This window comes from Antennarius striatus, chromosome 15 (assembly GCF_040054535.1).
Source record: "Antennarius striatus isolate MH-2024 chromosome 15, ASM4005453v1, whole genome shotgun sequence".
Taxonomy (NCBI): domain Eukaryota; kingdom Metazoa; phylum Chordata; class Actinopteri; order Lophiiformes; family Antennariidae; genus Antennarius; species Antennarius striatus.
The window spans coordinates 17,717,656-17,730,402 of NC_090790.1; the positions used below are offsets into that span (position 1 = coordinate 17,717,656).

Sequence of the window (12,747 nt, forward strand, 5' to 3'; positions counted from 1 at the left end):
TAGAATGCTGTGGGAGATATGCAGCATGAAAACAACGATGGGATTGTGAAATATAAATGCAAAAATATAGAGACAAGCATTGATGTAGCCCACCGGTGTGCTAGGCATGTCGGTTTGTCTTGAAAGCTGCAGAGCCAAATGATTAAAAAAGCCAAATTAAAGGCGCACGATGAAAGACTTCTCAGGCCATCAAACGGAAGAAAAAAAAACACTGGTGACAACATGACTACTGATTTATTGATTTCCCAGCTCAGTTTTTTTTTTTTTTTTCCATCCAGGGAGTAAAGCAATCTCTGAGTTTGTTGGCTGTTGTTTTATTCCCTTGGCAAAGGGGGCATTTTCTGCAAACGCACGCGCCAGTAGTAGAACCCCATGCACAAGCACATGGAGCTCCCAGGAGGGTGGAGTTTTTTAATCCTCAAATACAACCGCCATAAATCAAAACCCGCTCCCTCACGCCCGGGTTCGTCTCCTTCAAAGAGAAGCCGGAGCCGGTGGCACATTAATAGCAATTTACACGGGCAGTGGCGCGAGGAGAGGAGCGTCGACACTGCGTCCTTTAGTTTGTTGTTCCTTCAGCTCGCCGTATGGACGGTGTTAGAAGATAAAACCTGCCTCTTGCATCTCTGCAACCCACAAACTCCTCGATAAGACTGTCCCGATGCTGATCTTAACAATTATAGTAAGATTTTTCAGGTCTGAAGCCGAACCAGAACACTCTGAGGCACCACTCAGGTTAAACATTCTGAATATTCTAAGAAAAAAAACAGGCGAGGCAAAAAATTAATATTCTACACATCTGTATCAAAGGAGATCTGAGTGCTTTGCTCAATGCATTAAAATATAAAAGAAATTAAGTAAGATTTTTTTTTAAAAAACTATTTAAATTCAAAGAATTGATTAAAAGAGAATGAAGCAAATTAAAACATCGAGTGGAGCGACATTGACCTCAGATAAGAGGTCACGACGGCTCATAATGAATATTTAACGATTGACAACAGCAGTGCAGGATATTAAATTTTCTAAGATGGAATTAAAGTTGCTCAAAGTTGTCTGTTCAAGATCTGGTGTTCATGAGAAGTCAATGCTGTAAGCAACATATAGCAGCTGGGGGTGGAGATGCATGGAGAAGCAGATAAACTCCATGACACACCAGAAACAGGGAAGAGTCCAGCGTGATGCGTTCAGGTGACACACGGAACTTCTAGTGTTAAAAAACATCCACTGAGGAGATGATCTTTCATTGCAGGGACTACATTAGCTTGTAGGTTTATATTTCTGATCATACTCTGTGTTTGCAGGTGGAATGGCTGAAAAACGAAGAGCCTCTCGGGTCTGAAGGCGCCGGCGATGCCAGAAAGGACCATAACCTCATCGTGTCTGAAGCTCGCCTCTCCGATTCTGGAAACTACACCTGCGTTGCCAGCAACATCGTGGCTAAACGACGCAGCGCCACCGCCACCGTTGTCGTCTATGGTAAATCTACAGCGATTGTCTCTTTGTGTTATGACAGATAATCAGATTGATGCGCATATATAAAATATATATTTTCCATTAAGAATATAAGATGCTAAATTGGCCCCATAACCAAATTCCCTGAAGTCATTAAGGTAAAAAGCTCTGCTCAGCCACAGCATGTGGTCTTTCTCCACGAGTATCTAATGAGCAAGTAATGGCTAAGTGATCCTTCCCATAAAAACAAGGAGACACAGGCGCAATATTTACAGGAACTAAATTATTAATGGTGGAAAGGTAGCGACACGGGCTGTCACAACTCCCCGGCTTTTGTCTCTGGAACGTTTCGGGTCATCAGCCGCTGTTTTCAGCGTTTTTATAGCCCCGTAGAGAGCTGTGCAGGGACGAGAGGGGATAAGCGAAATAATAATGGCGTGCTAGCAGCCCCTCCATTCTCACCTTGTTAATTGGAGGGTTTCGGTGCTCATTTTACTGACCTGTCATCCAGTTATTTTTATTTTTTTTTCCACAGGGGACATTTAGCGCCTGTAAAAATTCATCTAATTATTTCTGACACACTGTTGTTGAGGCCCATCAATCATGGATTTCCTTAATGCAAATTAAGCCTCTGACAGGCTGCTATTCCCGATAGCCTCAGACAGATGTACAATAGCAGAACACACTATTTCTTCCTGTGCTGTGGCAGCAAATGGGCTGATTAGTCAAACATCACACATAATTTCAGGCAACAAATCAAAAGGAAGAAGTGCAAGTAGCCAGAGGGGAAGACATCATTGATCATCTCTGTAAAGACACCTCAGTGTCTCGGGAGCTCTGCCACCACTTTTAATGACAGGAAATATATATCGCCACGCGCAGATTGTTGGCCGGGTTCCATTCTCGTCGTATCCATTCGTCCCTTTCCTTTTCCCTACAGTGAACGGAGGCTGGTCGTCGTGGACGGACTGGTCCCCGTGCAACGTACGCTGCGGTCGCGGCGTGCAGAAACGTTCTCGCACCTGTACAAATCCTGCTCCTCTCAATGGGGGGGCCTTCTGTGAGGGCATGTCGGTACAGAAAAGCACCTGCAACACGCTGTGTCCAGGTAAGCACCAGGACGTAGTGTTCATTCTGGTAGCGGTTGTGTGTTTGTTCTCACACCTCACAATGTCCAGTCATGAAAATCCTCAGAATGACTCCTCCAGGGTTGGATTCTGGGAAAAGCTGAATTTTAACAACCTGAAAGCATCGTGAATACTTCACTGCAGAGGAATGACCATGACAAATAATGGTTTTCTTGTCCCTTGTACAATTTTATTTTATTTACTTGCAGTTAGTGTATCAAAGGCACATTTTAATTGTGATGTTTGATTTTAACTGCCTGGCTTACAAACTTGGCTGAAAATTGGACCTGGAAATCCGATAGATGCTGAGACAGACTGTTTTTTGGGGTCTTACCAATTATACAGTAACGCTTTAGAGTCTGGTTATGAACTCCACTTATTACTGAAAGAAAGCAAATTTGTTCAGCAAGTTTGATGGAACCTGGAACATTTTAGTGAGAAGATATCCAATTGCTATCTGCATGGGTAAAGCTAATTGATGGTAGCGATTTATAGCTCAGGCGCCCACCTGAGCAACTAGCATCATCTTTAGTGCTCCTGCAAAGGTGTGAAAGCACTGCGTTGTGTTTTTTATGTCATGTATTGGTGGAATGGTGAAAAAAAAACTTGATTTGCAAAATTTGCATGAAAGGTAGAAAAAATTGCATAGAGCTACAGTATAATCCTATATCTGCCCAACTGAATGGAAGACAGCAGGCAGTTATCTGTGTATAACCAATCATCCTTCCAACACTAAAGCTCACTAACTAATATCTTATATCTTAAAAATACAAATGCAATGCATGGATTTCATTGCATTTAAATTTTTAAATACTTTTGCTGTTGTTTAATTCCAGTTTTAATCTGTTTCAACTGTTTCAACGTTGTGCCGTCCTGTTTCACTTAACAAAAATCAAGCAGAAACCTGAAAACCTTTCTTTAATTTGATCAAAAAGTGTACTGAAAAAACAAAAATGTTTACTGGCCAGATTGTTAGCGCAGTTGAATTCCACAATTTGTTCGAAGCCAACAAAGGAAACATAACATGTGAATTAGAGAGTTTCAGAAGTGCTGCTAGGAGTCTTTGGACAGAGCCAGGCTTTTTGTTTCCATCTGATTTTTTCTGGTTATAGCTTCATAATTAACCAACTAACTCTTTGTGTGACAGGAAGTTTAAAAGACTTCTGTCCAGGGAGAATGTTCAGTCAGGATGTTCTTGAATGCATCCCTGTTCAAGCATTTCCACAAATACTTCGCCAAACAACATAAAAGTAGACATTAGTCGCGAAAGTGAAGGCAGCAAATTATTTCTGTAATCTATTGTTCATAGGAGTCGAAAGCCTTTTACTGTGAAAGTTGATTTTCATACCTGAAACTGTGTCAGATGGGAATGTAGAAAATCCCTCTCGAACCTTGAGGCATGCTTTGTAGTCTCATTTCAAACATTTTCACCACGAATGCATTTCATGTCTCCGCCGCCGATACTGACAATAGTTTTTTTTTAATCTGAAATCTAACACGGCAGAGCTTCGTTAAACGGTAAATGAGAGGGAAATTAATGGCAGTTGAGGAAGGTGTGGGTGGGGGAAGAGGAAGGGATCAAGAGAAACCGAGGAAGAGGATGAGGATGAGAGTAAGAGCAAAGCAGTTCCAGCTATCAAAACTGTGTGATAGGCTCTGCTCTTTTAAGACAAGCACAAATGTGTGATTTCAACCACCGGTAGAGTCAGGTTTTAAGAAGAACAACTTATCAGGGGGAGGCAGCGCGTTCCTCCAGACATTATCTCCTCTTTGCCGACTTCCTCCTTCTGAAGGATTCTTTCTACCACATCTGAGCCTGAACATAAACGTGATGCATTTGCCTTTAGATGAGCAAAAAAAAAAAAAAAAAAGGAGGTGGAAAGGAGACTTGATGTAGCGTGGCATCAGCAGTGTTTTTTGTGCTCCAAGTTAGCAAAAGGCAAGAAAACATTTCCACACCCCGAGGAGAAAAAATGTTTTTGCACAGATAGTTGCGTCGTTCTTACCGTAAAGACCAGAGAAACCTTTAAGTTGAGCTTTAATTTTTAATAAGTAGAGAGCATCTTTGCTCTGCCTTGTTGTGCTTGCAAACCAAAGTGAATGAAGTGTCTTGTATAATTTTTTTTTTTTTTAAATCTGCCCTCCTCAGTGGACGGCGGTTGGGGCGAATGGAGCGAGTGGTCGTCGTGTAGTTCGGACTGCGAGAGGCAACGCAGCAGAGAGTGCACGGCGCCGGAGCCCAAACACGGAGGACGGCTGTGCGACGGGGTGGCGCTGGCCACGGACAACTGCACCGGCGGCCTCTGCACGCAGAGTGGGTGACATCACCGTCTCTGTTTGTTAGCAAAGGAGAAAGAAAATAGCATCATTACTGTCAACCCCGGTGCGTTTAGGGACCGTGTCATTATAGATTTACTGGGTTTTCTTGGCTTTTGGCAGCGTGGGCTAGATGATCATCATTATCACAGTCATTACCAGAACCTGCATCTGTCTTCATTATTCATCTCCTCATGTCACCCACAGGCACGGACGCACCACAGGTAGCGGATCTGCTAACCTGAGTCGAGTGGCGTTCACTGAGGTTATGAAATTCTGACATTTCTCTGTCTTTGCAGATCGAAAGTTGCCGCATGACGCTAAACCACAAGGTGAGTCTCTAAGTCTTCGGCCGTTGCCTTGAGGAACACCTTATTCTGATTAGAGAAGGAAGAGAAGGTGATAATGAAGGGTTGTTTTTACCGTCATCAATATGAAAGTATGTCAGCTCGCTTGTTTCCACCGTTGCTAGGCGATGTGTTGATGTGAAGCAAGATGAAGTTCCCGTTCGATGAGCGAGCGTAGCTTAGCAACATAGCTTATTTATTGATGACTGTACGAAGCAGCCATTGATCTGATTCAGAAAGACATTTTGCACAGATGTAAATGTTCTGATATGTACAAATGGACAAAAATTGAAAAGGAACAGAAAATTTCTGCCAATTAAAATAAAATCTCCCCTTTCTCAGATTATTCATGCAATTCGTTTGGCAAAACTTCACACCTCCACCCTAGTGGTGCAAAAACTATAATAATCCACGAAATAAACCAATTGTATGAACATATTACGCATAGAATTCCAACCAAGCGGCCGTGCGCTTTCCCAGCACACAATCGTTGTTTTATCCTTTGCATTATTGCTGTTTTTTGTAAAGCTTAAAAAAAACTATTTGATAACCAATAAGCCACCGGCTCAGGTTCTGCAAACTTGTCCGTTTGCACAGTTGTGTATTTTTGTTTGCCAGTAATGGGGGAAAAGAATGCAGACAGGCTGCCAAAACTTCTCAAGCCCTCAATTAACCTGCTACTGTAGCCGTTAATGCCGCTTTGCATATTTTGTCAATTTCTCCTCATTTGAGCTTCAGGCTTCTTAGGCGGATTTCTCTGCATGTCCTGTTTCAGTGCAGATCTCATTATCTTTTAAGAATAAGCTAGCAACCCCTTTATTTCCCAGTCAGTCGTTTTCTTTGTGGAGTTGGACGCTGCATAACTGCTGGGACCAGATAGACCATAATCATTGCGGATGAGCTAATTTAATGAATTGGTTTTGTCACATTATCCTGACAGAACGCGAAAGCGCCTCAAACACCAGAGCCAAGCAGCGTTTGAAATGACAGTCAGGTGCTGGGTTGATTATAATCGCCTTCCTACTGAGGTTCCTCATTAGCTGCTTTAACACTTCGTGATGGAACAATGAAGCTGTGCATCAGGAGGCAGCGTAGACGAGGAACAAGAAACAAAAAAGGTGCTAAAGTAGTTAGAAACCAAGGTATATTCGCCTCTTACAAAAGACTTCCCCAACTTTAATTCAGCCGATGCTTCTCAGCGCCACAGTCTTCCTGTTTATTTTTGGAGAAAATGTCTCCTCGCTGCCTAATTAAACCGACTTTTTTTTAAAAAAAGAAAGCAAATCCAAGAAGTTGTTTTAAAAAAAAAAAAAAGCATTTCAATGTCTCTATTCAGGTTTGGAGAACAGCAGCGACGTGGCGTTGTATTCGGGCCTCGCCGCTGGGGTGGTGACGGTGGTGCTTCTGATCGTCGCCGTCACTCTTTACCGAAAGAGCCGCAGCGAGTACGGCGTGGATGTCATCGACTCGTCCGCCCTCACCGGGGGCTTCCAGTCCTTCAGCTTTAAGACGTCTCGTCAAGGTAAAGCAATGAATTTCTCCAGCCGACCACGAACGCACCGGAGGGAAAACGTTACTCAATGTAAACTGTGTTCACGTCAGTCAGAGTTTTGTTAGCAGGATATCTTAAGCTTTGGTTTCTAGAAACCGGATGCAAAGATGGGAACCATTTCTGATTTAATTTGTCCCCAATCATCGGGTTTAGTTCACAGTCGTCTCACAGAATCCGTTTTAAACATAAATTAGAACACCGTGCAACAAAAGACGAAGTGCTTGTGATTTTGCAGATCGTCTTGAACGTCTGAAGAGATAATGTTCTATGCAATTGACTTTGAAAAGAGGATGTTGAGGATCACTTAAAAACAAGTAATGAAATTGCTTTCCACCACCTAATTTACATAAATATAACCTCGCTGTGCCGCTACGCCAACCTTTCCTCTGACGGGTTTGTTTTGACAGGCGCAAAAGCGATCCTGCACCCGATTTAAAAAAGTCTCTTGGATTGCTTTGTGCAATAAAAATCCAGGATAAAGTGTCTTTACGGAAATTTTCTAAGAACACGGTGAAGTAAATGTTTATTCTAAGACATTCATCATGTTTTACCACTTTGCTCATAATCACACTCATAACTGCTTGTTCTGCAACAACGTCAATTCTCTTAATTAGTTAACTAGAATTACACTGCGATGTGTTTTCTCACCTCGGCAAGCTGCTGCTGGAGGACGTGATCACAACTTTTCAATGCTGACTATAAATAAACTATGATGAATAGTTGTGCATTTTTAAGATTATTTCCAGCGACATTCAAAGCATTTAATGAAGAGAAGCCTGAAAATATGACCTTCGTATGGTAGATTTATAGTAAAAAAAAAAACCACCCCTCAACTTTTGTAGTATAATGTAATAAAATGCAATATAGTATAATGTTTGATAGTATATTATAGTATCAAATCCTGTTTTATAATACGTCAATATCATACAATATATACCATCATGTAAAATTAAACAAAGGTATAGATTTTAATTTGTCTCCTGGCAAAACCGAAAATATCCATTCCAGGTTCTGTACCGTACTTTATTGATGAATGCATTTTCAATTTCAATAAAATGTATTTGATTGTAAGCTTAGAATAGATTTGCGTTAACCATATATTCATTGAAAATTAATGCATTTTCAACGCATTCAACACGTATAAAGGATGCTGAATGGTCTAGGATGTGATCCAACGTGATTCTGATTTTGCTGCCCTTTATTTTTATTAAAATAATGAAAAGACACTTACAGATTGTTGTAATACTGCAGAACATGCTAGCACACCATCCCGTTTCTGCTTATGTGTATTTGTGTGCGTGAATGAATTATGCATGCATTTCTTCGTATTGTGATATAACAGCATCAATTATTAAATGCTTTAGGGGCCAAAAATGACTATATTTAATTTTTCAGCTTGTTCACTTGGGCCTTTAGCAGATATGTTCTCACTGTCTGAATATTGCAACTCACCAAATGTCTGATAGCATACAGTATAAAGCTTAATCTGCACACCACGTATTTATTTGCTCTGCTGCAAACAGAGCAGGAAATGATCTGTGAAAATTGAAGTTACAAGTTCATTGTGCATCCAATGCTAATTTACAATTGAACTTTTATCTGTTATCACACTGACCTTCTTATGCATCTTCAAGGTAGTGAGTTTGCAGCGTCGTCATGCCCTTTTGGTTTTATCTTATACAGTACAATAATACGCCTTAATTTATTATTCATGACTCCAAAATTAAAAGTCTAATTTATTAGCATTATTCCTCCTTTTTAACTTGCTCCCAAACGATGCATTTGTGGTTCCCGCACCTCCAAACGGGAGCAACGGAGCTCAGGAGCGTGGTGTGATTTGCCCCACTGATTGAGGCATATTTTTACACAGCTGGCATTATGGGTCGCCACAGCAACGGTCCTCAGCAGGGTGTAATAAAGTTCATTTTGATAACACAGCAGTAGGTGGGGACAGCTTTAATCTTGGTCCCTGTTTGCCCTCATAGGAGGGCAAAAACAACCTCACCTCCACAAAATCCAACACGTCCCTCCCTCCATCCTGCTGTTCACCGCTACAGTAGTCACGCTTTAATCATTTCATTTCTTATTTTTGCTTGATCATAAGTCACTGTGACAACAGCCAACCGAATTCCCTGCAAAATAAATTGCCTTTCTTCCTTTTTTTGCTCATTAAGAGAACCCACGCTGTTTGTCTAGCAGCATCTGCTGTTGTCATTTCATTTTAAACAAAAGTCACTGAGTTATTAATCACACAATAATTTCACCTTACAGTAAACACATTTATCTTATCTAACCCTATAGATAGTACCGTTATTATATTCTATTATAACTCTGATCTCAGTTTTTAGATTGATCCTCAATGTCCGTGTCATATATTGTTACTGTAAATGCTCACATGTATGGGATTGATTGATGCAACACTGCCGGCACCACCTTGGAATAAAAAATACCCGTAAATAAATCTATAAACTAATTAAAAGTGTCAGTCGTCTGAACTGTGACGGTACTTTTCTGTCTTTCAGCGAACCCCCTGCTTATTAATTCATCCATGCAGCCTGACCTGACGGTGTCACGTACCTACACCAGCCCCATGTATTTTCAAGACTCCATTGACAAGGACCTGTTAGCGGAGCGATCACTGCTAGACCCACTACCTGATGTCAAGGTCAAAGGTCAGCTGTAACAGACAGATCTGTAACCGTTATTGTGCTTTTGGAGACCTTTCCGCGTCGTTGGTCTTTTATAAACTGTCCAGTCGACATTGTCAGCAGCTGATGAGCCGCACGAATAACAAGAACCTTGTTAAAGTCGTCTAATTCTGCCCCTGTGTTTCATCATGTGGAAAACATAAATAAAATACGCCGACATCCAGGCTTTAAATGCAGCTTTTCGTTTTTTACTGCGGCCCCCTGAATGCAGCTCCATCAAAACTTGATCGCCGAGCCGAGCCTCGTTACGATCGCTCGCGCGACGATTGGACGACCGCCGTTTGAGAGCGTTGGCAAACGGTCATCTGGAGAGTGATTGGTTTTACAGACGCCATACTGTTAATTTAAGTTTAATGGTAATCTGTGAAAGGGCTCTTTCTTCCTCGCTGTACGTCTGCGTTGCTGTAGGAGTTGGAAAGGTTTACGTAGTCGTGTGTTTTTTTTTACTGTTTCTCCAGGGGTGGCTGAAAGGGCCGAGTACCACGTCATGTCCCACCCGCAGACGTTTCCACGGGGCCTGGCTCCAGACTACAGGACGGTGGGGGCGACTCTGGGCAGGAGGGGCAAAAACCTCTTTGCTCCACAAGCTTCTTTAGCGGGCAGCAGGCCTCTCCACAGAGCAACTGCTGTGTTTGGGCACGCTGGGGGGAGGCTGGTGGTCCCTAACACAGGTGAGGTGGATTCTGTGATGCTTTCCTTCGTGTAAAATAAAAGTCAGTCAATCCAAAAAAGGATTACAGAAAACCTGGAACCTGTTGTGCGTTGCATTTTAAAGTTTTTTGACCTTGTCTGTAATGAAAATGCCATATATCGACAGAGTAAGATGAACACGAATATATTATTTTCTGATGTGATGAAGTCGGACAGCGGTGGCATTTTCAGGCTTGTCTCTAATGTGTATGGAAAGTTTTTCTGAAGATAATAAATGCGTAAGCTGTCGTATTTCTAATAAATAAATCTCTGATTTAAACACACTAGTGGGTGGTGGTGGTGGTGGTGGTGGTAGTGGCTGATGACTCTGCTGAGGCTCTGATGAAGTTGATGAGTCTGTGATGGAGAATAAGACGTACAGTACGATAAAGAAAACATCCTCCTCATGTGATGCTCAGTCAGCAGCTCCTTCCTTTGGCCTACATTCATCAACCTGTTTCCCTGGGGGGGGGGCTTTATCTGCTGCAGTGTAGATTGACAGTAATTGTCTATCATACAGCAGAATATTGTGTGCGTGTGTGTGTGTGACAAGGAGGATGCTGGCAGCATCGATTCTGGAGGCTTTTGGGTCTCACCTCCATCACCTTTTTCTTGGGCTATCACCTCTCTGGCTGTCAGCCTTTTGGTAGAGACCTGGCAGCTAAGCAGGCGTGTGCATGTTGTGTGTGTGTGTGTGTGTGTGTGTGTGTGTATTGCCGGATTCTTTGCTCATTAAATTTTGCATACCTCCTCCCCTGCAGGTATCAGTCTGTTGGTGCCTCATGGGGGGATTGCAGAAGACACGACGTGGGAGATGTACATGATCATCACACAGGAGGACAGCAGGTGACGAACGCTCGCTGAGGCGGCTCTCTTTTAACCTTCCTACCCATCCCAAATCACGTCCCCTCCCTTTCCCTAAACATGTGCACAGATCACGTGTACCGTAGCTTTGCAGGGAAAATTCCCACGCAGCATGAGATCCTTACACTTCCCGTAGAGACTATAGGGAGGGGTGTACGTGTCACAAACGCATCGGCAGCTGCAGACAGATTGCATTGGAGCCTCAAGCAGCTGTCTCAGTCGAGAAAGATGCTCTCCATGACTGTTTGTAGCCTGTTTGATGGCGGTACACCTGACTACCTGACTGTGACAATATCACTTTCCGTCATGAATGGTTTAGAGTGGTGGAAATTGGGACGTCACGATGACAGGGGGGGGGGGTACTGATTCTGTTTTAGCTCAGTGGAACGTGATCTGTCAACCAAGTTGCGATGATATTCCCTGCCAGCAGGAGGGGGGGGGGGGGGTTTGTTTGGTTTTTTTGTGACTTTTCCGTCAAGAATTTCAAAAAGCTATTACTTTTTGGAGAAAATGTCATGATAGATAAGAACCGCTTGAAAAGGAGTCTATTACCTTTGACTTTCTTCGCAACAGATCCTCAAAAAGCTATATCTGACAACCAGAAGTCAGGTTGGGGGTTTTTTTTGGACATGTTCCTGATTTATAGCAGACAGTTTCAATGTGTCAGCAGGTATGTGTGAAACCCTGCTAGTAAGATATCACCTTAACAACGCAGCTAACCACCCGGGCTCCTCGATGGATTTCATTCCTTTATCCAATATAGAGAAGAAAAAAAAAAGTGACCTTTGAAATTTAACGGTCATCTCACTTCACCTCAGTAAGTGCCTGGGGGGGGGGGGTCATCAAGTTAGATACAGAACAAAGGTCATTTCTAGGTTGTGGCTCGGAGCTCAGCTAATGGCTGACTCTGCCCTCCCCTGCCTAAAGTCTCGCCGATTCAGCCAAGCCGCTGCCCTCCGGGCTCCTGCTTTGCTCTGATAAGCCTGATGCTGTTTACTTCTCTGGCTGTCGTTTAAGAGGCTGCAGGAACTGTTGCACCGCTGAGCTGTCAGTCAAAGACTATCTTCTGACAGCCGCAGAGTCCACGGGAGAAATTGGATCCTTTCTTCTCATTCAGCTCCAGCCCATCTACATAAGACGATGCTTTCCTCGGCAGAGAATAGGAATCGATCGGCTCTGGCTGGGTTTCGGGTGTTCGCTAGCGCTTCCCCGTTCATCCTCTGGGTTTTTTTGCGAGGTTGTTTTGTGAGTGATGTTCTCCAGCTCAGCAGGGGACAGCGGGTAGTCCAAGGGCAGAATCAGACTGTGGCAAAATATGTCTGCTGTGCAGGCGTATCGTAGTCAAGCAGCATCTTCATCATTTTTATTTGTTGCATTTTGCCAGCTTATTATTCTGGGGTGTTAGTCATACCTGCTTCAGACTGGGCTGAAAGTTTTCATAGCCATTGATACCATTTATGCTACTCTCTAAGTACCAATCGAGTTGACTAATACTTTACTAAGCCTCTTGAATTCAGATATTCTCTCTAAATTTACTCATCAGCCTTCATCCCTTTGCTTGATTTGAGGCTATAAACCTCTAACACCTGAGGAAATAGATCCAAAAATGCAGCCCTGCATTCCTGGTGTAGTTAGCAAATTTTGTGTGTCTGCTGTTTGGTGCCAGACAGGCAGTTTACCGTCTGTTTTCC

General features: G+C 42.8%; 1 protein-coding gene across 1 annotated transcript in view; it reads left to right on the forward strand.

Annotated features, from left to right (window-relative positions):
- LOC137608557 (netrin receptor UNC5D-like) overlaps nucleotides 1-12,747 on the forward strand; it is a 116,910-nt gene that overhangs the window by 87,646 nt on the left and 16,517 nt on the right. Inside the window, exons 5-12 of the mRNA XM_068335031.1 lie at nucleotides 1,302-1,476; nucleotides 2,393-2,560; nucleotides 4,729-4,893; nucleotides 5,195-5,227; nucleotides 6,579-6,764; nucleotides 9,317-9,466; nucleotides 9,961-10,173; nucleotides 10,954-11,038. Coding sequence (XP_068191132.1) covers nucleotides 1,302-1,476; nucleotides 2,393-2,560; nucleotides 4,729-4,893; nucleotides 5,195-5,227; nucleotides 6,579-6,764; nucleotides 9,317-9,466; nucleotides 9,961-10,173; nucleotides 10,954-11,038 — 1,175 coding nt within the window. The remainder of the gene's footprint in view (nucleotides 1-1,301; nucleotides 1,477-2,392; nucleotides 2,561-4,728; nucleotides 4,894-5,194; nucleotides 5,228-6,578; nucleotides 6,765-9,316; nucleotides 9,467-9,960; nucleotides 10,174-10,953; nucleotides 11,039-12,747) is intronic.